At 43.1% G+C, this 25,059-nt stretch overlaps 2 protein-coding genes across 6 annotated transcripts in view; one reads left to right on the top strand and one right to left on the bottom strand.

Moving 5' to 3' along the window:
- Nucleotides 1-2,475, bottom strand: part of LOC110537199 (rho-related GTP-binding protein RhoF) — a 10,483-nt gene extending 8,008 nt beyond the window's left edge. The window contains exon 1 of one of the 2 annotated variants that reach the window (XM_090192001.1): nt 2,360-2,475. In XM_090192001.1, the coding sequence (XP_090048127.1) occupies nt 2,360-2,365 (6 nt within the window). In that variant the 5' untranslated portion in view covers nt 2,366-2,475. Of the gene's footprint in view, nt 1-72; nt 252-2,359 lie in introns of those variants that run through there. The other variant, XM_021623050.3, reaches the window with a different exon arrangement.
- LOC110537198 (histone-lysine N-methyltransferase SETD1B-A) lies at nt 164-25,059 on the top strand. Of its 4 annotated transcripts, none has more exons than XM_090191999.1 (18): nt 164-793; nt 1,967-2,083; nt 4,311-4,465; nt 4,755-4,853; nt 5,299-5,569; nt 7,678-7,799; nt 8,739-9,851; nt 11,605-12,345; nt 17,666-17,845; nt 17,992-18,276; nt 18,448-18,523; nt 18,641-19,060; nt 19,181-20,533; nt 20,754-20,920; nt 21,090-21,215; nt 21,326-21,445; nt 21,581-21,718; nt 21,849-25,059. In XM_090191999.1, the coding sequence occupies exons 3-18, from the start codon at nt 4,325-4,327 to the stop codon at nt 22,020-22,022; spliced, it is 5,526 nt and encodes a 1,841-aa protein (XP_090048125.1). In that variant the 5' UTR covers nt 164-793; nt 1,967-2,083; nt 4,311-4,324; the 3' UTR covers nt 22,023-25,059. The 4 variants fall into 4 exon arrangements, with proteins under 4 accessions (XP_090048125.1, XP_021478723.3, XP_090048124.1 ...); XM_090191998.1 differs by lacking the exon at nt 164-793 and adding an exon at nt 1,091-1,531; XM_021623048.3 differs by having other exon boundaries at nt 184-2,083.

The following is a 25,059-nucleotide window of genomic DNA, read 5'->3' as shown; positions in this document are numbered from 1 at the left end:
TAAATACCTTGCCTAAATATAACAGCTTGACATACAATGGTCCGAGAGTATAGGCAAATAAATATACCCTACTGTGCTGCGAGCAGTCGGTCTTCTGCACAAGAGGCCCATTCCCTTTTTTTTCTGGGTGTGCTTTAATGTGTTCCTTCTCTGCTTGCGTAATAACAGCTGGTCGGCTTTGCCATACAACAAGCCTTTATACTATGATTCAGTCGGATTTAACAGTGCTCTGTCGGTCATAGAATAAGACATTTGGGTAACACTTTTTTATTTTCACATTACTTCCGCTCTAGCTGCTTCAATAATAGCAAAAACATGGTCTTCAATAATTTGAGCACTGAGGGAGCGGATGGAATGGCCTGCATGTTCTATTCTCTACAAGAAAGGCCCATCGATTGCTGGTATCTGGCTTGCCCAACGCGTCTATTTTGTTTTCAGAGGGTGTAAACAACAGTTTGTTGGATGCATGGTTTGCGGCGTTGCATGGAGGCTCGTGACCTTATGGTTCGACACTCCTTTTACCCTGGGCCATTTACGTAGCAATTGTGCAATAGGAATTGAGCCCTGCCTGGAAATACAAGCTCCTCTACAGTTGACTAAAACATTTCCGACATGTAGACTATTTCTCTGTTTCTGAAACATAAATTAGGTTGTTTAACCGCTGTGTTGATAAATCTTAATCGCATGATCAACATAATCCATGGTATATTCATTGCAACTGTAACCAGAAGAGTTCAACTCGAGACACTTTAATACTCAGGAAAACATACATACAGTGTACACACAGAGACAGGTTTGTTCCTATTTTCTCCTTTACCTATAGGGTGGATTACATCTTGCTTGTATGACATCTCCTAAAATCTTCGTGTGTAGTTGATCAACACCTCGAAATACAACATCGAATCATTCATTATCTTGAAGGGGAGACAGAGTACGAAGAAGTCTGAAATCCCCTTTGAGTATCCTGAAAGAAATACAGCACTGTTCGAAATCGTTTCTTCTGACCTTATATGGCTGTGTGGGTGCAGTTCTCTCATACATTTGGCAACTGGCCAGATCCTCAGATTACTGATGTTTGCCAAACCCGTTTAAAGTCTATCAACTGTAGCCCTGCAACTAGACGACTGGACTGAATGTGCCATGTTTCTTCGCTCTGTCGTTTCCATTTTGCTGTAGCCTACACTTTTACAAACACACCAATTGAAGTCATATTTCTTGCGCACCATTGATACATTTCCAGTGTGCAAACAGAGACCTGTGTGTGGGAAACTGCAGCTCTTTCTTGCGAATGACTACCTCGCCCAGCAATGGCGAAGCAACTTAACCAACACACAGTGATCTCCTTTGTCTGTGAAGAAGCCATTTTGAAATTGAGAACAACAGCAGACAGAAGCCATTAAACGAAAGTACATATGAAAGGTCGTTTTTGGACAAGGGGGAGCAATGAGAGGTCTACCAGATTAATTTTACCCCTAAAAGCATTTGTTCCCTATAAGACATCTTTCTCTTGGATTACATGTTTTAATTAACTGTAAGTTTATTATTAGCATCTAATTCCAACAACATTTCACAATTTAATGTTACAATATAATAGTTGTTAATGAGATCAATTTAGGCAAATCCCTCTTTGGTGAACCTGTCCTAAAACAAATCAAATGTAACATTACTGTTGTTTAGAACTAATACATTGAGACAGATCAAAATCCATTACCTTTAAATGACAAGATTTCCATGGCAGTAGGTTATGTCGTTTAGGTTTATTTTTGATATCTTAAATTCGAGGGTGGGGGATTTGACTGCAATCCTGTCATCAGGAAGAGAGAGGGGAGCTGGTTTGCATACTGCAGTTACTGATGCTGCTTGAAGATTTTCAGCATTTGCTATTCGTTGGTCAAATAGCAGTCAAGACTAAGTCAAAAGCCTTCAATAGACATAGTTTTTGGCTAATTGTTTTCTTCCTTTTTAGGAGTTGCATCCCCACTCATCCTTTAAACCACTATAAGAGGATCCGAAGATGGGAATAAGAATGTTAAATATCTCCCTGCATTTAGGCCTGATAAATGTATTTCCTCACAATGTTAAGGTAAATATTTTCATTAGTTTCATTTTTCATCTGCTTCCAGTTGGATTCAATGTCAATGTAGTGAGCCTTTGAGGATAACAATAAGTGTAGGATTGTGTCTGGAATTCTACAGAAATATAAATATGCCCATGAAGCAACATCAGGTACATTATACCCTCACATTTGTTCTGTCTATTGCCCAAATGTATAGCCTACTGCTTACTATGAGCTATTACAAAACATGCATAATTTGACACAGTGCACAAGCCATCATTTGAAAGAAGAATACTTACTGACCTTCATGGTATTAAACGTCTCTGTTGTGTAACTAGATGGTGTACCATGTGAAAGATGAGAAGCAAACACTCTTTAATGTAGAACAAGTAAAGGGGGTTAGTTTGAGTACCAACAGCCAATTTCCAGTTATAAATGATTCAGCAGTTTTGCTAAAGGCCATTTGCTCTCTGGCCTGCTTTATGTGCTGACATTAGATGAGCAAATATACTTAGCCTCTGATGGATATAGTTAAAACAGTATGCAAATTAATGTATTGAAGAGAGTTAAAAATTCTACGGACACCATTACTCCAAAATGACCAAGTCAATAAAAATAACAGTATAGTGATACTTTAATAACAATAAGTTCACATTTCCTACATATACAAAAGGTAACACAGTTTAACTTACACATGCTATAAATCATACATGGCCATTTACAGTGCAATGTCAACAAAATGCCATTACACAATTTCATTTTACATTTACTGTGCTTTTCTTCATAACAACTTCAAACTACAAGCTGTTTATTCACTAGACTTGTTTCTTTTTACTTTAGAATCCAAAATAATTTTATATGGGTGTGCCATGACCTAGTTAGGACAAAGATGGATTCCAAGCAGAGAAGGAAAAAGGTTAAAAATGTCAAAGGGATAACATCCAGTATTTTATCTTCCTTCTTCTCCATCCTGTCAATGGGGAATCATTGTTATTTATCATAGTCCAGAAAGAGATGTGGAAATAAAGTATAAGATCCCTTTTGAAACAAAGGAAACCCATATTGGCCATTGAGTCCCATTTCAGGAAAATGGCTGCTGAGAGCGCGCCCAGCCCCCTCTCTCTGCTCTCTGTTGAAAGATTCCTCAGCCGTGCCTCTAATAGCAGAAGCTAAAATGGTGCTTCACTCTGATTGGCTGGTGGAACTGCTAACGTTAACCAGCCAATTGCCCAGGCACTGCAAAAATATCAAGCAATGGATGGCACATCTCCTCAGCCAACATAACACAACATATCAAAAAGACAATGAAACAGATTATAATGAAAAACATGTCAGTTAAAATAAACAGTTACCTTAAAATGTACCCATATTTGGCCTTTGAATATTATAAGGGTATTACAGACAATGTAGGTTATAATGTAGGCCTAGTCTATAGTCTTAAAATGTATTTAATTTATGTTTTATTTATGTAATGTATTGTAAACAGACCCAACATATTTCCTGAGAATTGCCCATAAACACAGCTCTAGGGTCAGGTTTAATATCCTAAGGCTAACGTTTACAATCAGGAATTAAAACGTTATAATGACCCTAGATCTGTGCTTAGACAGAACTTGCATCGACCTATGTCCATCTTGTTTGCTCTTTGAGTAAAAGTAGGCGGTAGATTCAACACTTATTTCATGCCCAATGTGCGAGCTAAAAATACACTATACAACAACTTCTAATATTTACATTTAAATGCAATTACATATCTTTATTTATTAATGTGTTGTGTGTTTAAAATGGTCCAATAATATTACAAAATGTACGCATATGTAAAGAACCTCAAATCGAAAGTGCGAATGGTATGAGGGGTAGCGAAGCTCAATACTATTGTGAGAGAGACAGAAACCCCAGACTGGAGGCACAATATGTGTTGGCTCGCAAAAAGGGAGGCAGTATTCTTTGAATCATGTAATGTAATCAGTAAGATAAATTATCTCGCCGTTTGATTATTAAAATAAGTTCGATCGGACAAAACATGTCCAAGCCAGGGGAAAGAAACAGACTAAACGAAGACCATGGCAGAAAGCAGAGTTCAAGTAAGCTTGCTCTTTTTTTCCTTCCTCTGTAATGTCTGTTTCTGTAACTGGGATACGCTTGTAATCCCCGTTTTCCTCATAGTATTTGCAAAGCTATCGCTACAATGTAACCTAACGAGTGTTTGTGCGCAAGTCTGTGTTGTTCTCATCTTCTTGACATTTCTACACAGGTTTGGCAAACGGCATGGACAACCACCATCCCGTTTGCAGTTCGGGGGAGAAACGAAGTCACCATTGTAGAAGTTACAAGTTGATTATTGACCCAGCGTTGAAAAAGGGATCGCACAAATTGTATCGCTATGATGGAACGACTTTTAACATGCCCGTAAGTTATACATCCGTATTCGAAAAGAGAAACACTTAGCTACATTGTTGCAGTGTTTGCCTCACGATTGATACGTTACTTTCTGCACATGACACAGTGCATCAGAAGTGTCACCATCCCGTCGTTAAACGCAGTCAAAGGTTTATCCAAGCAATTTAATTAAACTCTAACCTTTTTCATGACTAGTGGTGTCTGGTGTAAACCCCGTCTTGACATATCGGCAATCGGCGCGTCATATTCTTCCTGCTTGTCAGAACTTCTGGAATAGTTACATTTTATCGTTCTACAGAACCCTGGGATGCCACCAGTGGATATCGTCCGAGACCCGAGAATCGGTCGTCTATGGACGAAGTATAAGGAGACGGATCTCCCAGTTCCGAAGTTTAAGGTAGGGTAATCAGTCACACCCCCTCTCAGATCTTAACAAAATGTGCCATGCTTTTTATGTTTTGGGGCTATAGCCTTTTCTAAGGTTCCGAAGTTTTAAGTAGCCTGACACACCCCCTCGACATTGTTGATGGAAGTGTCATGCTTTTTATTTAGGATGTAGTTCTACAGACAGGCAACACATGCTAAGCTATTATCCCTTACAGCATGAACACATTTTGGATGTTGTATGTCAAGACTATTCTATCGTGGTTATTTGGTTTCTCAAAATGTAAACTGCAGATGTCCAAAAATATTATATTTAATCGGGCATAGGCTACGTGAAAAAAATGTTTGTTGGTCACATTGCAGCCTAGAATTCAGGTTTCAACGGCTACTGGACAAATGTACTGTAGTCTAAATAAATGTAACATTCATAATTTAATGTAACTATTTTCTTTCTCCAGATTGATGAATGTTACATCGGCCGCGTGCCTCCCAAGGAGGTGACGTTTGCGAGGCTGAACGATAACATCAGAGAAGGTTTTTTGACTGACATGTGCAAGAAATTTGGGGACATAGAAGAGGTGGAAATTCTATACAATCCGAAGAACAAAAAGCATTTAGGAATAGCCAAAGTTGTTTTTGGAACTGTAAAAGCAGCCAAAGATGCTGTCCAGACTCTTCACAACACGTCAGTTATGGGCAACATCATCCACCTGGAGCTGGATCCCAAAGGTAATACATCTTTACATGGGCTATATATATATATATATGTATATATATATATATATGTGTGTGAGAGTATTTATAAATCATGTGCAATTCATTCTCAGTTGTAGAAACAACATTTATGCATACGTGAAAACTTGATATTTTATTTATAAAACGTCACTAATTTCATTTTTGGAGGACAACATTTAGTCACGTGTATAGCCTACGTTTACGGTGGTTGCTTGGTAACCAGAGCACTTTCAAATGAATGTAAGTGCGATTTACCCACGAGCCCACGAGCATCAATAGCGTGTGCAAACTACAGAATGGTATTTTCCGACATGAATAAAGATAAAACGCAGTTTCGTTTGGTTTATTTGATTTATATTCAATTATGGCAGTCATCATTGAATTAGTTATAGCTGTTTAATTATTTATGTGCCTGTAATAAACGCCTATAATACAATTATGCTTGAATTACTTAGGATTTGTTTTACTAATTCTAAAGCAACTTTATAGCCGAAATATATATATATTTCACTAAACAATATTTTACTTGTTGACGTTGGCTGCATTTTACCATGTTAATATTTATCATGTTAATATATGTCTGTAGCCATTAACATCAGTAATGAAGGACTTTCGCCTATTTCCCCGGTTAAATGGAATATCGTGTATCATATTTAGAATTTACTCGTATCATGACGCTGTAATTTTTTTTGCCCTGTTCAAAATAATTGGGAACTCGGAAATTTCCAACATCAGTGCGTTCACGACAACTGGGAACTCTGGGGGTGAAAACGAACTCGACCTGGGAAAAATCTTTTGAATGGTCATCTTTCTAGAGCTCTGACTTTCGGACCTGAAGATCACTGACCTCATGAGTTCCTAATTGTCTTGGAAGCACCACTATTCTCTTAATCTCTTAAATAGACAGTGGTTCCTCTTACATCAGCAGAGGGTCATAGGGAAAGTGCTCATTGCCGCATTTCATTTAAACTGGTAGCCTATATAATGAGAGGCTGGAGATCAAGCAGAAAATCTAAGGCTTACTGAGTACCAATTTATCATTATAATTTCACCTGCCTGCAATAGTACGCATATATCGTTGACATTGATTTACCATATGCCGATAAATTTACAATTCAAATTAAATGTCACTAGAACATTTGCCTTGTGGAAAACTCCACATGCAGAAACTCTGTTTTCAAGTTGTATTTTATTTTATATTTAATAATATACCACACATTATTGTGTATTTATTGCTGTGAATGATGATGTTCTTACACACCTCTAAGGTCAGCCTGGTCTCATAGACTAGACATAACAGTAAATGAAAATCCAGGACACTCAAATTAGTATAATATGTTACTTTTGGTATGGTTACATAAGACAGGAGGTTACTTAAGGCAAAAACGAAAGGACCCCCTCCTTGGTTGGGTGTAAAATGCGAAGGTCTAGCAACCCAAAGGTTGCATGTTTGAACCTCATCACCGACAACATTAGTATTTGAGCTAATTAGCAACTTTGCAACTACTTATTACTTTGCACCTACTTAGCATGTTAGCCACCTAGCTAAAGTTAGCCACAACAAGTTGGCATTTGTAACATACCATACGTATTGCAAATTTGTAACATATTGTACGAATTGCATTTGTAACATCATACAAATTGGAATTTCTAACAAATATGAATTATAATTAATTATTGCTTCTGTGACAGCATGGGCCATTGAGGTAATCTCCATTTTGAAGTAGTACATTTTCTTCACAATTGGCTGATCCTGCCTGATGACCCGGTTGGACATGAATCCAACATGGTCACCAAGAGGGATCAGCCAATGAAGTTGGGAGTCCCACCCAATTGACTACATTAAAATAGTGGACGCCCTCCATTGCGCTGCCCATGCAAATACTGCTTTTTGGCCACTAGAGACCTCTATCATTCTCTATGTTCTTAACATACAGTAAGTATCATACGAAATGAATGATAGACATCAACAAATTTCACACAACCATATCATACAAATTTTAGTGCCCCGGATTTGCATTTACTATGAGTCTAGTTGCTAAGGCTACTGAAAAAAAGAAATATTTCACTTATTGAACCATATCTTAACCTTATCCATCCAGGTGAGAATCGCCTTAGGTACTTCCAGCTACTGTTGAATGGCACCTTCACCCCTCGGACACTTCCAGTGGGAGGAGAGGAGGCCAGACAAGTGTCCCCTCGTAGCCTTGCAGAAGCTCTTCTGGTAAGACCACCACTTTTTTGTTGGATGTTTAGCAGCACCATGTTATGTTGTATTTGAGACAATTTGCAAGTGTTCCAAAACAGGATCGCAGGAAAGGTAAGCGTGTTTAATTTGTCTGAACATTCTATTTGATTTACCTTTTCATGTTTGCATAACTAGTATTTCTGCAGTGCCAACTGATAGCCAAGGCCCTGGCCTAGTACCTTGAACAGATTGTAAAGTTCTGCGCATAAGCCTGGTTCTCTCAGCTTTAAGGAGCTTTGCATTATTGAAAATGAAAAGTGTCCCATAGTCAACTGCAGACCAGCCAGTATGAGTTTATTGTATGTCATCAGAAAGGTATTTCAGATGAAGACATAGTTAAGTCAGTAGCTTTTCCAGCTTCAAAGGTTTGTTTGGTGAAAACTGTTGCCCCATTCCTGAATCATTGTTACTGCGCTGTACTCCAGTGAGTCTCTGTGACCCCCAGCCAATATAAGCTGACACCCTTATCTCTAATCCAGTTTATTAGTGCAGCAGGTGGTAAAATGGGGCCCAGGAAGGAATGTTGTCTAGAACCTCTGCCTGCCTGCAAAGGAAAGGGGCAGAGCTGTTGTAAGCCTGCCTTTGAGCCATAGCCTTACTGCACAGCTTCTCCTGCAAGCAATACTCGGCTGTCTTCAGCGGTTTGAATTAATGCATATTGGGAAAAACTACAATCTGACCCTACATCTTTAGATATAATTATTGGCCTGTTAATTAGGTTAAATCATAACAGTTGCTGTGTGCTCAAGATGCATGAGGTTGCATTATTTTCCTTTTAAAGCCTGAACTTGATTGTGACATTAAATGGGCAATATAGCCATGCTGATGGATGTTATATAGGTTTCAGCAGTTGAATGTATGAAGTGCCTTCTGTGAGTGTGTTTCCTAAGCAGAGTTTGGTGTGTCCCTCCTCAGGCCTGTGAGCCCCTGCGCCGGCTCTCTGAAAGCAGCTCGTCTACTGCAGTGGGAGGCATAGTGACCCCCAGCAGCACCGCCTCCAACACCACCCCTCTGTCCCAGGATACGGCCTACTCTAGCCTAAGGCAAGACACTCCGCAGTCCCAGGGCACCCCTCACACCCCGCGCCAGACCAGTACACCCTTCTCTCAGGACTCCAACTATTCCAGCAGGCAGGCCACCCCAGCCTATCAGTCTAGCCGGGCCGAAGGCTCTGGAGGCTACAAGTCTCGCAGACACGAGAGCAAGTTCCAGGATGCCTATAACCGGAGACCGGAGAGGCGTTATGTCCATGGCACTGGGGGATCAGGATCCTCCTCCTACCGAGGCAACTCTGAACAGTCTGCCTTCAAGCAGCACCAACCTGCCCCACCTGAACCCCCTCCCTCTGCCTCATCATTTGCCCACACACCACCTCCCCCTACCAGTGCCAGCTTTAAGTCTGCCTTTTCCCCCTACCAGCAGGCCCCAATGCCCCCTGCGTTCCCCCCCTCAGAATCTCCGTTCCACCAGTCTGTCCAGCGGGAGGCAGAGTATCGGAGGCCCTCCATGGCCCCTGCCACTGACTTCAAGCCAGTCAAGAACAAGCCAGCTACTCCACCCATTCCAGAACCCCCACCTGAACCCAAGGCCCACCCCAGCACACCCCCTGCCCTGACACCAAAGCACTGCCCCCCCTCCCCTGGCACTCCCACCCTGGAGTCAGAGCGAAATAGCCTGGACTCTCGTATTGAGATGCTTCTGAAGGAGAAAAGGACAAAGCTTCCCTTCCTTCCTGGAGGCGACTCGTCAGACACTGATGTGCGTATGGTCTGCAGCCCCATCTCCTCCTCTTCCTCTCAGCTGTCCCCCATCCCTCCTTATGGGGGCACCCACACCTCTCGACCCTCTAGCACAGGCCTGGAGGACGTCAGCCCCACGCCCCTGCCTGATTCCGATGATGAGGAGCCCATCCTTGTAACAGGCTTGCTCCTCAAGGGAGTCAGTTCTCCAGACCATCTCCATGGGAAGAACGCCAGTGACTTGAAGGATGGTCGCCTCGGAAACCACACACCCACAGACAAAATGGAGGTAAGAACCAACAGTATCATCCTTACTTTGGGTAGATGCTATGTTTAAAAAGTGGAAGATGGAAACGGGGGAACAGATACTCCATTCCATACATGACACGTTATTGGCCACATTAGTAGTATTGCTGTGGAGATGTCTGCTTGCAGCCAGATCTATTTGGCAGCTACAGAGGGGGCACCGGAAGTAAACAGGCTTCAGTGTCTGATAGTAAGCCTGCACTTTCCCTTTTGTTTCATTCTTCTGTCTGTATACTACAAGAGGAAATGGTTTATTCTGGTTTCACAGCAAACAGTGACCAAAACAGTGACAGTTTTTATGGGTCTGTTCCAAACTTGGTGAAGTTATCAACAACATACCGTGAGTGACACAGAACATTCGTGTTTCCCCCCCTGCCATCAGAACTAGTTGCCTCATAAAGATATACACTTTATACACTCGTCATGTACTTTGAAATTTGTTTCCATGATCTTCCTGTTTGAATGGCTTTGTGTTTGCAAGCCATGTATTAATAATTTTGCAATAGATTCAAAGCTCGTAGTTGCTAGTTAATTCTCTACCTGGCACGATAACAAATTTCATCCAAAACTCCAAACTGGGGACATGCATCAGAGAAACATCAAGCAAAAGTTTTAACCTGACCCCAGATCAATTTGACAGGCCGAGTAAGTGGCAGTACAATTTTAGGGCATAATAGGCTACCTCTGTCGTTTCAAATAATATTTGATTTAAAAAAATATTTTGGGAAGTAACTCTTCTGTTGATGTGTAAATGGTTATTTTCCTCATGTTTGGTACTACTCACTTTTTGTAACTAGCCCGTGCCATGATAATAGGAGGCCCACACCTAGGGCTGTGACTGGGAAACCTGACTCATTCTTCTGTTGGGGAATAGAAAACACTTTCACTTCCTCTTTTTAACACTCATGGGAGGAGTTACCAGGGTGGCTGTTAGCTCCATTCAACACTCAACTCACCACTTCCTGGTTCTGTTGAGCCTGACAATCAGGATCGGCTCACATCCTTGTATATTTTATGTTATCACAAAGCAAACATTTCAATAATATAGGCAGTTTGGCACACACAGGCTGCTCCCCAGGCTTTTTCAGTCTTTGTGGTTTTGATTGTTTTATGAATCCTGATTTCATTGCCATCCAGATATGATTTATCAATGAAAGCTGTTGTTACTGAATCTATGACCATAACCTGGTTGTCTGCGATATAGTTTTTTGTGTTAGTTTCACACAGCTATTCAAGAACATTAAATCAACAGTTGTGTTTTTTGTAGCCAAGAATCATGTATATATTTGATTATTTTTGTACTAACACTTGGGCTGTACGTATTTACACTTGGCTCATCCTTCAAATAATAATTAGTATGTTTTTTTAATTTCAAAGTCAATTAAGCAAGTCGATTAAGAGCAAATTCTTATTTACAATGACTGCCTACATCGGCCAAACCTGGTGCAGGTCGGTGTAATTAACTGTTCATGATTTGAAAGATTAGGAAATAACCCCATGCTGCTAAAGTCTAGTAGTGCCTTTTTAGACACGAATATCAAGGTTAGTGTTAGACAGCCTGGGTTTTGGAATTTAAAGAAGAGGCTGGCAGAGTTTGCTATTTATTATGATATTATAGGGATTTGTAGAGAAGCTAGAAAGAACCTTTGCTTATTATGTGGATGCTTCCTATATGACTATCAAGTCATGTAGTGTAGAGAGATGTCCTGACACCTGGTCCTCTCTCTCCCACACAGAGCCATCAGTCCTCTGGGGAAGACATGGAGATCTCGGACGAGGACGACATGCCAGGCACGCCCACGCACGGTGGCGACTGTGTCAAGGGAATTGTGGTCAACTCTGCTGTGTCCCCCATGCAGTCCATGCCCCTCCCACCCCCCGGCTTCCCCCCTCTACCCCCTCAAGCGGGCTTCGGTCTTCCACACCACCTCTCTGCTGTCCCAGGTCCACACCTGGCACCTGGAGTTCCACACCCTATGCTGCCTCACCTCTACCCCCATGGCATGGTGCCTATGATGCAGATGGAGCTGATGAGCTGCCTGCCTCAGTGGGGCAGCGTTCACATGTCCTTCCAGATGCAGACCCAAATGCTGAGTCGCATGGCCCAGACCCGGGGTCCCTACCCCTACCCACACTTCATGACTGCAGGAGGGGCGGCTGCAGCCGGGTCAGCAGCCATGCAGTTTGGGGGTCCCTACCCACCCTTGTCAATGAGTAGCACCCCAGCTGCCAGTGCAGGGGGCCACAGGCAGCAACTCTGGCCCCACCCCAGCATGCCCAAGTTCAACCCTGCCGTTCCTCCACCGGGCTACGAGGCTAAGGAAGACCCTCATAAGGCCACCGTGGAAGGGGTGCTGCTGGTCATCGTCAAGGAGCTGAAGGCCATCATGAAGAGAGACCTCAACCGTAAGATGGTGGAGGTTGTGGCCTTTAGGGCCTTTGACGAGTGGTGGGATAAGAAAGAACACTCAGCCAAGGTGAGTCATTCTTCAAAGCAAGCTCCTATCTTGTCTCACTTCAGTCTCATGTGAGCGTGTTTCTCAATTCTGATATTATGTGGAATATTTCATGAAGCACAAATCGAATCCAATTTTTTTGTTGCATGCACATATTTAGCAGATGTTATTACGGGTGTAGCAAAATGCTTACGTTCCTAGCTCCAACAGTGCAGTAATATCTAACAATGCTGACAAGAATGGAATTAATAAATATATAAATATTAGGATGAGCAATGTTGGAGTCCGGAGTATAAATATATACACAGTACCAGTCAAAAGTTTGAACACACCTACTCATGCAAGGGTTTTTCTTTATTTTTTATATTTTCTACATTGTAGAATAATAGTGAAGACATCAAAACTATGAAATAACACATAATGAATCATGTTGTAACCAAAACAAATCAAAATATATTTTAGATTCTTCAAAGTAGCCACCCTTTGCCTTGATGACAGCTTTACACACTCTTGACGTTCTCTCAACTAGCTTCACCTGGAATGCTTTTCCAACAGTCTTAAAGGAGATCCCATATGCTGAGCACTTGTTGGCTGCTTTTGCTTCACTCTGCGGTCCAGCTCATCCCAAACCATCTCAATTGGGTGAGGTCGGGTGATTATGGATGCCAGGTCATCTAATGCAGCACTCCATCACTATCCTTCTTGGTCAAATAGCCCTCATACAGCCTGGAGGTGTGTTGGGTCATCGTCCTGTTGAAAAACTAATGATAATCCCACTAAGCGCAAACCAGATGGGATGGCATGGCATATCGCTGCAGAATGCTGTGGTAACCATGCTGGTTAAGTGTGCCTTGAATTCTAAATAAATCACCGACAGGGTCACCAGCAAAGCACCGCCACACAATAACACCTTATCCATGCTTTACGGTGGGAAATACACATGTGGAGATCATCCGTTTACCCACACCGTGTCACACAAAAACATGGTTGGAACCAAAAATCTCCAATTTGGACTCCAAACCAAAGTTCAAATTTCCACTGTTCTAATGTCCATTTCTTGTGTTTCTTGGCCCAAAACAAGTCTCTTCTTTTTATTGGTGTCCTTTAGTAGGTGTTTCTTTGCAGCAAATCAACCATGAAGGGCCTGGTTCACGCAGTCTCCTCTGAACAGTTGATATTTCGATGTGTCTGTTACTTGAACTCTGAAGCATTTATTTGGGCTGCAATTTCTGAGGCTGGTAACTCTAATGAACTTATCCTCTGCAGCAGAGGTAACTCTGGGTCTTCCTTTCCTGTGGCGGTCCCCATAACATAACATAACTGATTGGCTCAAAAGCAGTAAGAAGGAAAGAAATTCCACAAATGAACTTTTAAGAAGGAACACCTGTTAATTGTAATGCATTCCAGGTGTCTATCTCATGAAGCTGGTTGACAGAATGAAAAGAGTGTGCAAAGCTGTCATCAAGGCAAAGGGTGGCTATTTGAAGAATATAAAATACATTTTGATTTGTTTAACTTTTTTGGTTACTACATGATTCCATATGTGTTATTTCATAGTTTTGATGTCTTCACTATTATTCTACAATGTAGAAAATAGTATAAATAAAGAAAAACCCTTGAATGAGTAGGTGGTCTAAAACTTTTGACCGGTGGTATTTACCACCCCTACCTTGTCACAACATAATTGATTGGCTCAAATGCATTAAAAAGTTAAGAAATTACACAAATTAACTTTTTAACAATGCACACCTGTTAATTGAAAGGCATTCCAGGTGACAACCTCATGAAGCTGGTTGAGAGAATGCCAAGACTGTGCAAAGTCGTCATCAAGGCAAGGGGTGGATACTTTGAAGAATCTCATATAAAATACATTTTGATTGAACACTTTTTTTTTGGTTACTACATGATTCAATATGTGTTATTTCATAGTTTTGATGTCTTCACTATTACACGGAACCCAAACTGGCTGTACGCGTGCGCCATCGTGTATACATTTATGTTGTCCCCCCACACCAAACGCGATCACGACCCACAGGTTAAAATATCAAAACAAACTCTGAACCAATTACATTCATTTGGGGACAGGTCGAAAAGTATTAAACATTTATGGCAATTTAGCTAGTTAGCTTGCACTTCCTAGCTAATTTGTCCTATTTAGCTAGGTTGCTGTTGCTAGCTAATTTGTCCTGGGATATGAACATTGAGGTGTTATTTTACCTGAAATGCACAAGGTCCTCTTCTCCGACAATGAATCCACACATAAAACGGTCAACCGAATTGTTTCTAGTCATCTCTCCTCCTTCCAGACTTTTCTTCTTTGAACTTATATGGCAACTTATTGGCATCTAAACTTTCATAGTATTACCACGACAACCGACAACACAGTTCGTCTTTCAATCAACCACGTGGGTATAACCAATGAGGAGATGGCACGTGGGTATCTGCTTCTATAAACCAATGAGGAGATGGGAGAGGCAGGACTTGCACCGCGATCTGCGTCACAAATAGAACTGACTTCTATTTTAGCCCTTGGCAATGCAGACACTCGCGAGCAGTGTGGGTGCAATAATTGAATACTATAGATTTCTAAATTTATTTTGCAACGCTCGCTCACATGATGTGAGCGGTGTAGTCAGGTTATTATTCTACAATGTAGAAAATAGTATAAATAAAGAAACTGTATGTGATGGGATGTATAGAATATTTACTACAGTTGAAATTGGAAGTTTTACATACACCTTAGCCAAATATATTTAAACTCAGTTTTTCACAATTCCTGAAATGTAATCCTAGTAAAAAATCCCTGTTTTTGGTCAGTTAGGATCACCACTTTATTTTAAGAATGTGAAATGTCAGAATAATAGTAGAGTGATTTATTTAAGCTTTTATTTCTTTCATCACATTCCCAGTGGGTCAGAAGTTTACATACATTCAATTAGTATTTGGTAGCATTGCCTTTAAATTGTTTAACTTGGGTCAAACGTTTCACGTAGCCTTTCACAAGCTTCTCATAATAAGTTGGGTGAATTTTGGCCCATTCCTCCTGACAGAGCTGGTGTAACTGAGTCAGGTTTGTAGGCCTCCTTGCTCGCACACACTTTTTCAGTTCTGCCTTCAAATTTTCTATTGGATTGAGGTCAGGTCTTTGTGATGGCCACTCTAATACCTTGCCTTTGTTGTCCTTAACCCATTTTGCCACAACTTTGGAAGTATGCTTGAGGTCATTGTCCATTTGGAAGACCAATTTGCGACCAAGCTTTTAACTTCTTGACTGATGTCTTGAGATGTTGCTTCAATATATCCACATAATTTGCCCTCCTTATCATGCCATCTCTTTTGTGAAGTGCACCAGTCCCTCTTGCAGCAAAGCATCCCCACAACATGATGCTGCCACCCCCGTGCTTCACGGTTGGGGATGGTGTTCTTCGGCTTGCAAGCATTCCACTGTTTCCTCTAGACATAACGATGGTCATTATGGCCAAACAGTTCTATTTTTGTTTCATCAGACCAGAGGATATTTCTCCAAAAAGTACGATCTTTGACCCCATGTGCAGTTGCAAACCGTAGTTTGGCTTTTTTATGGTGGATTTGAAGCAGTGGCTTCTTCCTTGCTGAGCGGCCTTTCAGGTTATGTTGATATAGGACTCGTTTTACTGTGGATATAGATGCTTTTGTACCTGCTTCCTCCAGCATCTTCACAAGGTCCTTTGCTGTTGTTCTGGGATTGATTTGCACTTTTCACACCAAAGTACGTTCATCCCTAGGAGACAGAACGCGTCTCCTTCCTGAGTGGTATGACAGCTGTGTGGTCCCATGGTGTTTATACTTGCGTACTATTGTTTGTACAGATGAAGGTGGTACCTTCCGGCCTTTGGAAATTGCTCCCAAGGATGAACCAGACTTGTGGAGGTCTACATTTTTCTTTTGATTTTCCCATGATGTCAAGCAAAGGGTCACTGAGTTTGAAATAAATCCACAGCTACACCTCCAATTGACTCAAATTATGTCAATTAGCCTATCAGAAGCAATGACATAATTTTCTGGAATTATTCCAAGCTGTTTAAAGGCACAGTCAGCTTATAAGTGAAATAATCTGTCTGTAAGCAATTGTTGGAAAAATTACATGCACAAAGTAGATGTCCTGATCGACTTGCCAAAACTATAGTTTGTTAAGAAGAAATTTGTGGAGTGGTTGAAAAACTAGTTTTAATGACTCCAACCTAAGTGTATGTAAACTTCCAACTTCAACTGTATATCTGTAGAATACGTAGGACAGAATAGTGTATATATACAGCAATAGCTAAATAATATGGCATTGACTAAAATACAGTATATGCATATGAAATGAGTAAAACAGTATGTAAACATAAGTAAAGTGACCAGTGTTTCATGTCTATGTACATAGGGCAGCAGTCTCTAAGGTGCAGGGTTAAGTAACTGGGTGGTATCCGGTTAGCAACAGTGATTAAGTTCAGGGCAGGATACTGGGTGGAGGCCGGCTAGTGATGGTTATTCAACAGTCGGATGGCCTTGAGCTAGAAGCTGTTTTTCAGTCTCTCAGCCCCAGCTTTGATGCACCTGTACTGACCTCACCTTCTGGATGATAGCGGGGTGAACAGGCCGTGGCTCGGGAGGTTGATGTCCTTGATGATCTTTTTGGCCTTCCTGTGACATCGGGTGCTGTAGGTGTCCTAGAGGGCAGGCAGTGTGTCCCCGGTAATGCGTTAGGCAGACCGCACCACCCACTGGAGAGCCCTAAGTTTGCGGGCGGTGCACTTGCCATACCAGGCGAATGACACAGCCCGACAGGATGCTCTCAATGGGCCTGTAAACTTTGGGTTACCTAAAATATACTGTATCTCCCTAAAACTTTATGCTAATAGTAGAATGTGGCCATTGTTGCTTGGATACAAAAGAATGTTTTGGAGAAAGGCCTCATTTAAAACTCCTGGAATGTTTTGAATAAGAAAAGCTCAGCTAACCTTGAATTTAACCGTGAAGTTGAATGCACACTAGCTAGATAATGAGTGAAGATTTATTTGAATGTGTTGAAATGATGGACACTGGTGAAAACGAGGTAGGCATATCAGACCGATATATTTATAGTTTGGTTAATTGAAAGAGTTTGGTTAATTGAAATGAATGAAATATTTGAGTGCAAAGGACAATGCTGTGTTAATAACTGGCTAGGTTGTCAGAAGTTTTACTTTGCTATTTCACTAACTCTGGATGACAATTGAATTGTCATGACATGACATTTCTAGCCAAGGATTCTCCTGCATTATTGAGCCAGATAGCTAACTTGCTTTCATATGAGTCCATGTTGTTGTTCATCCTCCAGGTGTCCCTGACCCCGGTGAAGGCTGGTGAGGGAAAGGAGGAGGAGAAGGAGAAGCCCAAGCCCAAAGAGACCATGGGCTCCAGTCTACTGGAGAACTGGAACAAGGGTGAGGGCCTCGGCTATGAGGGTATGGGCCTGGGCATCGTCCTCCGAGGAGCCATCCGCCTGCCCTCCTTCAAGGTACCTCCAGACACTTTTAGGATTGACTAAGAATATGTCTAAAGATCTCTGTTACTTTGGAAAATAGTTATATAATTTTATGTTTGGCAAAGTGCATTTGCCACAAATCCAGGGGAGAGATTATTAATGTGTTTGTGTGTGTTCAGGTGAAGAGGAAGGACCCTCCTGATGCTGCCTCCACTGGGGACACTAAGCGAGCGCGGCCCTCCACACCGGTGGATGATGAGCTTGAGGACATAGCAGAGCTCCCAGAAGATGTGGCCAGGGTGGACGAGGACAGCGCAGCTTCTCGGAGACGACATGCCCGGCCACTGGAGCTGGACAGTGAGGGAGAGGAGAAGGTAGAGACCTCTGGAAAGGAGGAGTCCCTCTCCGACAGGGAGGAGGAGCCTGACGAGACGGAGGTCTCTGACAGGTTGTCATCGGCCAAGGTGAGCAGTCAGTCAAATTACCTAAAAATGGCCTAGAATGGGAGATGAAGTGTTGACCACTACAACCTTCAACAGGTGCTTCATCTCATTGGGAGAAGGCAACCTGAGGCATCATACTGTAGAACCATTTTTTTAATAAGAGCTTTTAACCTCTGTAATTGAACCTTGCAGGAGAGTGAAGAGGATGAGGACGAAGATGAGGCTGCCTCATCCAGTGACGGTGAATCATCTGAGTCGTCGGATGAGGGTAAATACATGCTGATGTCAATGACCGTAGTTAGTTAGTTATTTGGTTCTCTGTGTGTAAACGCTGCCTCTGTAATTGTCCTATCTTTGTGTTTCTTTCTCCTCCTCACTCCTTCAGAACTTGCCAGTTCTGCATCCTCTAAAGTCGACTCTGACTCCTCTGCGACTGGGGACTCCTCCGAATATGATTCCAGTTCAGAGGAGGAGGAAGAGGAGGAGGAGGTGGCGGTAGATGTGGAGAGTCTACCGGATAAAGACGAGGACCGTGTTCGGACTTCTTCGTCCTCCTCCTCTTCGGCGTCCTCATCTGAGCAGGAGGTGGAGGTGGAGGTGGAGCCCAAGGCCCCCAGCACGCCCCTAGTTCCTCCCCCAGAGGACGAGCCCTCAGAGCTGGCTGGTTTAGATGAGGACCAGAGGACTAGGGAAGGGCTGAAGCTCAAGCCCAACCACAGAGCCCTCAGTGAGGGGGAGGAGGCAGCGGAGCCTGGCCGGACCAGCCTGGAGGATCTCCGGCCCGCTTCACCCAAAGGAGTCCCAGGTCTTAACCCTCTCCTATTACCTAACCACAGAAGCTTCATGTTTCAGTTTCCATTTCAGATGTTGCACTGCATATTGCTTTTAACTGACAGTTTGTCTTGGCATGTTGGTTGTCTTTCAGCTGAGGAGCCAGACATTGACCTGGGAGTCGCCATCCCTGTATTTAAGATGGATCCCCAGGACGATGTTACTAACCTGCGGCCGCCCACGCCAACAGGCTCCCTGGCTGACAGCGACCAGGACACTCGACCCAAGGCCCACACAGAGGACGAGGATCTCCCCTGTACGCCAGGTAGAGGAGCTCCTGCATCCCTGGAGCCCAACACAGCCCTCCCTAGATCCCTAGTAGTCCCATCTATGCACCTTCCCCCTACCCCGGCCATGGAGGGCCACTCCCTCCTGCTGCCTCCTCCCAGCCCCCTGCCGGACCTCCCCCTCTCATTTCGGGCCAGGCTGTCCACAGACGAGGATGTGCCCCGCACTCCTGGCAGGGACCTGATGGTCCGGGCAAGGGGCCTGGATAAGTCCCAGAATAGCACAGAGAACGTGCCCGTCACACCTGACAGTGATGCTCCTCTGACTGGCAGCAGCCTGGCCAGCCTCAGCTCTCCCCGCATATCCGGCAGCCCCTTCTCCTACCCTGCCCAGTCTCCTGTCCTGAGTGCAGGTATCCCCCGAACCCCCGGCAGAGATCTGACCTTCACTCCTGTCTTCCCAGACCACACAGCCCTGGCTGTTGGCCTGCCCATCCACTGGAAAGCCTCTTCAGAAAGCCCACTGTTCAAGGAGCCTCCACTCAGCACCCTGACCAACCAGACCCTGCCCCCTGACTCCCTCCAGGGAGAGGCCTTAACCAGCTTGCCAAAAGACCTGCCTGCTGTCGCAGTCTTAGACCTCCCCGTGCCCCCTGACGCAACCCCACCTAAGAGGAAGCCTGGGCGACCCAAGAGTAAAAAGGCTGCAGCACTGACCTCTCCTCAGACTGAGTTTATGGAGCTCTTGGTGACTCCCACCTCCATGCCCCGATCGTTGCCTCATGATGCCCAGCTCAGAGAGTTCTCTGCAAACATGGATGCTGCAGCCGCTCTTCCTGACATCCCCAGCCGCGCTGGGCTAGACTCATCCACGGTGGGCCTGGACTTCAGGGAAGGGGAGACAAAGCTGCATGTGATTTTGCCCCCTGACGACCAGTTCCTTCCCTATGAAGAAGAGGGGCACTTGCAGAAGCCTGCCCGTAAGGTGCGGCGAGGGTGGGAAGAGCTACTGCTGGCCAGCCACTCCCCCGTGACCACACCGCCGTGGCCCCACTACTCTCCTCGCTCAGAGTTTGAGGAGATGACCATCCTGTACGACATCTGGAACGATGGCATCGATGAGGAGGACATCCGGCACCTGCAGGTCACCTACGACAAGATGCTGCAGCAGGACAACGGCAACGACTGGCTCAACGACACGCTGTGGGTCCAGCACCCTCATATCCTTTACTACTGGCCGTTACTAATATTTCTGCAAGTTACTGCTAGTGCATTACTAAGTGCAGTTCCTTTAGTGTCCCTTTGTTACTGGTATTTTAGTTTTGCTCAGTCATCAGGCATTTTAAAAAGTAGTAAATTAGAAATGCTTGCTTATGGTTTTGCCAACACAAGGTCTTACCTTCTCCAAAAGCCTTTTTATTCCCTTGACTCCTCCTGTACCTACCAACATCCCGGCGGTGAAGAGGAAGAGGAGGGACGATGGCATGAGGGATCACATGACTGGCTGTGCCCGTAGCGAGGGCTACTACAAGATTGACAAGAAGGACAAGATCAAATACCTCAACAGCAACAAGCACCTACTGGAGGAGGGGCCTGTAGACATGCAGGTGGGTTTTAGCAGAGAGTGGGCTGGTGGGCTTGAGTTCAAATCATCAATGGTGTCTCTGTTCATCTGTTTGTGTCTTGATGGGTCTGTGTTTGTCTTAAGGTGAAGTAGGAGCTTGTGGAGTAGAAGCTCATCTCTTTCTCTCCCTTCCTCCATCTATTTCTCTGCAGGGCATGAGTATTCCCGCACAGCCCCTAGTCTCCACCAGAGCTGGGTCTGAGCGGAGGTCTGAACAGCGCCGCCTGCTGTCCTCTTTCAGCTGTGACAGCGACCTGCTCAAGTTCAACCAGCTGAAGGTACCCAAGGCCAAACACAGCCCATACACAACTACTGTTATTTTACACTGTACGTGTGTCAATGCAATACTGTGTCACTTCAATTTGTCCTTTTTAACACTCTTCCCCAGTTCCGTAAGAAGAAGATTAGGTTCTGTAAGTCGCACATCCACGACTGGGGCTTGTTCGCAATGGAGCCAATTGCTGCTGATGAGATGGTGATTGAGTATGTGGGGCAGAACATCAGACAGGTGAGTAGAACAGGTTATGTACAGATGGGAACCATTCTACAAATGATCCAACACCACTAACATGCACTTTGTGCTGGCTGCAAAACATCATGCCATACAGGTGAGTGTTATAAACCCATCCAATCCTGTGTCTAGGTGATTGCTGACATGAGGGAGAAGCGTTACGAGGACGAGGGCATCGGAAGCAGCTACATGTTCCGTGTGGACCACGACACCATCATAGACGCTACCAAGTGTGGCAACTTCGCGCGCTTCATCAACCACAGTTGCAATGTAAGTGTCTCTTCTCCTCTCAAGAGCTGGAGCAAATCGTAATCAAGTCCATGTCAATGAATCGACCCAGTTTCACAGTGCTAGGCTAGCAAACACATGGATGCTAACACCACTGTGTTGTTCTTCTCAGCCCAACTGCTACGCCAAGGTGATCACAGTGGAGTCACAGAAAAAGATTGTCATCTACTCCCGACAACCCATCAATGTCAACGAGGAGATCACCTACGATTACAAGTTCCCCATCGAGGATGAGAAGATCCCCTGCTTGTGTGGGGCAGAGAACTGTAGGGGAACGTTGAACTAACGTTAGTCCCTGGCCAAGGGGAAACTCCGGTTAAACAACAAGCACTGTCCCAACAAACGTTGTCCCCATTCCCTGGACACACACACAGAGACGCCATGCTAAAAACACACGGACAGAAGAGGAGTGGTGGAAGAACCAGGGATGAAAACCAACCCATCGTCTGGCTACAGTGCAGCTACCTGTCTGGGACTCTTTTTATACGCACAGATATTAACTCAAGATTGTTTACGATTCCAGGTGCTCTTTAAAACAGAACTAAACATGGGTTTTCTAATAGTCTCCCAGTAACCCTTGAATTTTCACAATGCTGTACCATCTGGCTTCCTGGTGCAGCACTCTTACTTGTCCCTCTTCCATTCAGCATGGTTCCCCCTTTCTGGTCTTAGCTTGTACAGTTTTACCTAGTCTTTTCATAAGCTTTATGGAGACCACGTGGTATGTACCCCCCATCCCCCCCCCCCCCCCCACACACACACACACCTACATTAAGCTGCTCATTGATACTGTTGACATTCACAATGAAAACACTTGTCGCTGTGGGAGGGACACAGCCTCCCCACGGGAGACGACACTATTTTCACCATGTGGTGGTCATAGTGGCACAGACAGGAAGTAGGATTGGCGCCCTGAGAAATGGGTTTGCTGCCCAAGGAGAAGCCTGCGTGGATGCCTTCACTTGCTTAACACCCCTTTGTTTTTATAGTAAATGCAGAAAACATTTATCATTTAAGCTACAGAATGGTTATCAATTCACAAACGTGGATATCACTGGAGATGAATCCACACCTGCTCATACCAGCAAATAATATAGAGTATGCTGCTGTCTGTTACTTTATGCAAAATCAAGGAATATGCTTTCAGAAATTTACAAATGGTATTAAGGTTTATTCCAGTAGTTTTTCCATCATTTCTGTTGTCACTCTTCTTACCGTCTTGTCTTCCCCAAAAACACTACATGCTGCCCTCTGTAGGTCATATTGTGGAAACAGTGAATGGGGAAAAGAACGCAAGATGGGTACCGCAGAAATGTATTTACACAGTTGAACCTTTACATTGTAATGTAGTATAGTGTTTCCAAAAGCGACCATAGGCACATAATTCCTTCCATAACAAACTTAGTTATCGCTGCACAGTGAGACTGCTGATCGAAGTATACAGATTTTATTGAAATGCTTTGACTTTATGATGCCTTCTCATCTCCAACATGACATCCATCCACAACAGACTGCGTGTTGAGGTTCACATGTAGAAGGGTTAGAAAACTGATTCCCCATTTAAAAGACTGCCTGTCCTAGGAAATGGTTCAGATCAGTACAGCTGTACAGTACAGAATAGCGATTCAAACTACTTTTAGGTTTGCATACTTTTCTTCCTGAAGCTCATCCAATGCTGTCGGGAAACCAAACCGATCCCCACTGCATTTCCAGTGTTATATCTTGAGAAAAGCATTTATTTAATGCGCTATAAAGATGACAACATGACAATAATAGTAAATATAGGTGAAACCTATCTAAATGGAACTCCAATGTTCTCTATGAAAGCACACAGACTGCAATTAACAGGAATTATTTACATTTATAGAGACTTTGACAAAAGCCTTGGAATGGGGTGTGGCTAGAAAATAAGTCAGTTAATGAATTGAAGTTTATTGTAAGTGCCATATCCATGTGTACTCGTCTGGGGTGTTCATGACTACAAGGCAAGAGTGTTTCTGAAAGCTGCCGCTTGTAACTGTGTTAATGCGCATGCACTTATGAAATGCTGTCTATTTTCACCCGTGTGAATGTGTTTGTATTGTGTAACATGAATGTGTGTTGTTTTCCCTCACTGTTTGGTGGTGTTGATGACAGGTTTAGGTGTCCTCACCTCGTGGTGCTTTCTCAGCCCTCACTGTACAGCTCAGTATTCTACTCACCATACAGAAAGAAGTGTTTCCAATCTAAAACAATTAATCAGACCTCGCTCTATCAAATCATCACCACACTACCAACCCCAAGCTCCAATCTTCTGTTTGTGTATGTTTGTCACGTGGTTATTGTCTCTTGTCATTCAGTTTCATGAATCATTAATGTTTGTGAATGCACTAGAGGCTTGCACTTCTGCTTACGCCCTCCTAGCCAATCAGAACTCTGAAGACCAAGTCATTCATTGCTTCTCATTCAGTTGGATAGCTTATACATTTGTTTAACAACCGTGATGTTTATATTGTACAGGATCACTTGTATAGAAGACCTGCATTTTTTTTCTACACATGGAGAATATGTAATGATGCATCTTTTATTTTTTAAACAAAAAAGACTGAGTATTTAATGTTGAATTTTCAGGGATCAGTAAAAAAAAGTAAGGAATCTGTAAAAAAAAAAAAAAAATGTTGAAGGGTTGAATTGTTTATTTAAAGTAAAGGTGCATCTTGTACAGAAAAAAAGATATCCACTTCCCTTTGAAAGATTGTTTCTTGTAGAAACGTCTTCATTTTCTCTGCCCATTTCTTTTGTAATCTTAAAATATATAAATACTTTAACTGTGAATATATATATATATATATTTTTTTGTTCCTGGGGATTTGCTACAGAAATACAACTCTGAGAGATCTGTGTCAGACAGAGCTGGTGAATGTGGAGCTGGTGGCAGTATTTTCAGCTTGTGTCAAGCTTTATTTTTATTTTCTGTTGTAAATTCTATGAAAACTTGTTTGCAGTGTGGAGAAGGGGAAAAAAGCATTATGGTGCAGAAATGGCATAGGAATAGGGTGGAATCACCAGCCTATTTATCATGTCTATTACACAAAATGTATGAAAAAGAATAATGGGAAATAAAGGCATTTTTTTTCAAACGATTACGAGTTAATTTAACTAAACTGAATACATTACATTTCAGTGTTTGGACAGAGCAATAACTGGATGATCCAGTTTCATGTATAGTAAACTGACACAGGATGTTGGATAGAGGTTCCTTCATGTTAGAAACCTCAATGGAGAACACATGTATAACTTCACCCATGATGAGCAACATGAATAAACCAACATTCAGAAATGGG

This window comes from Oncorhynchus mykiss, chromosome 12 (assembly GCF_057628025.1).
Source record: "Oncorhynchus mykiss isolate SJ-2025 chromosome 12, ASM5762802v1, whole genome shotgun sequence".
Taxonomy (NCBI): domain Eukaryota; kingdom Metazoa; phylum Chordata; class Actinopteri; order Salmoniformes; family Salmonidae; genus Oncorhynchus; species Oncorhynchus mykiss.
Note: the sequence above shows the minus strand (reverse complement) of the source record. Positions and strands in the feature narration are given on the sequence as shown.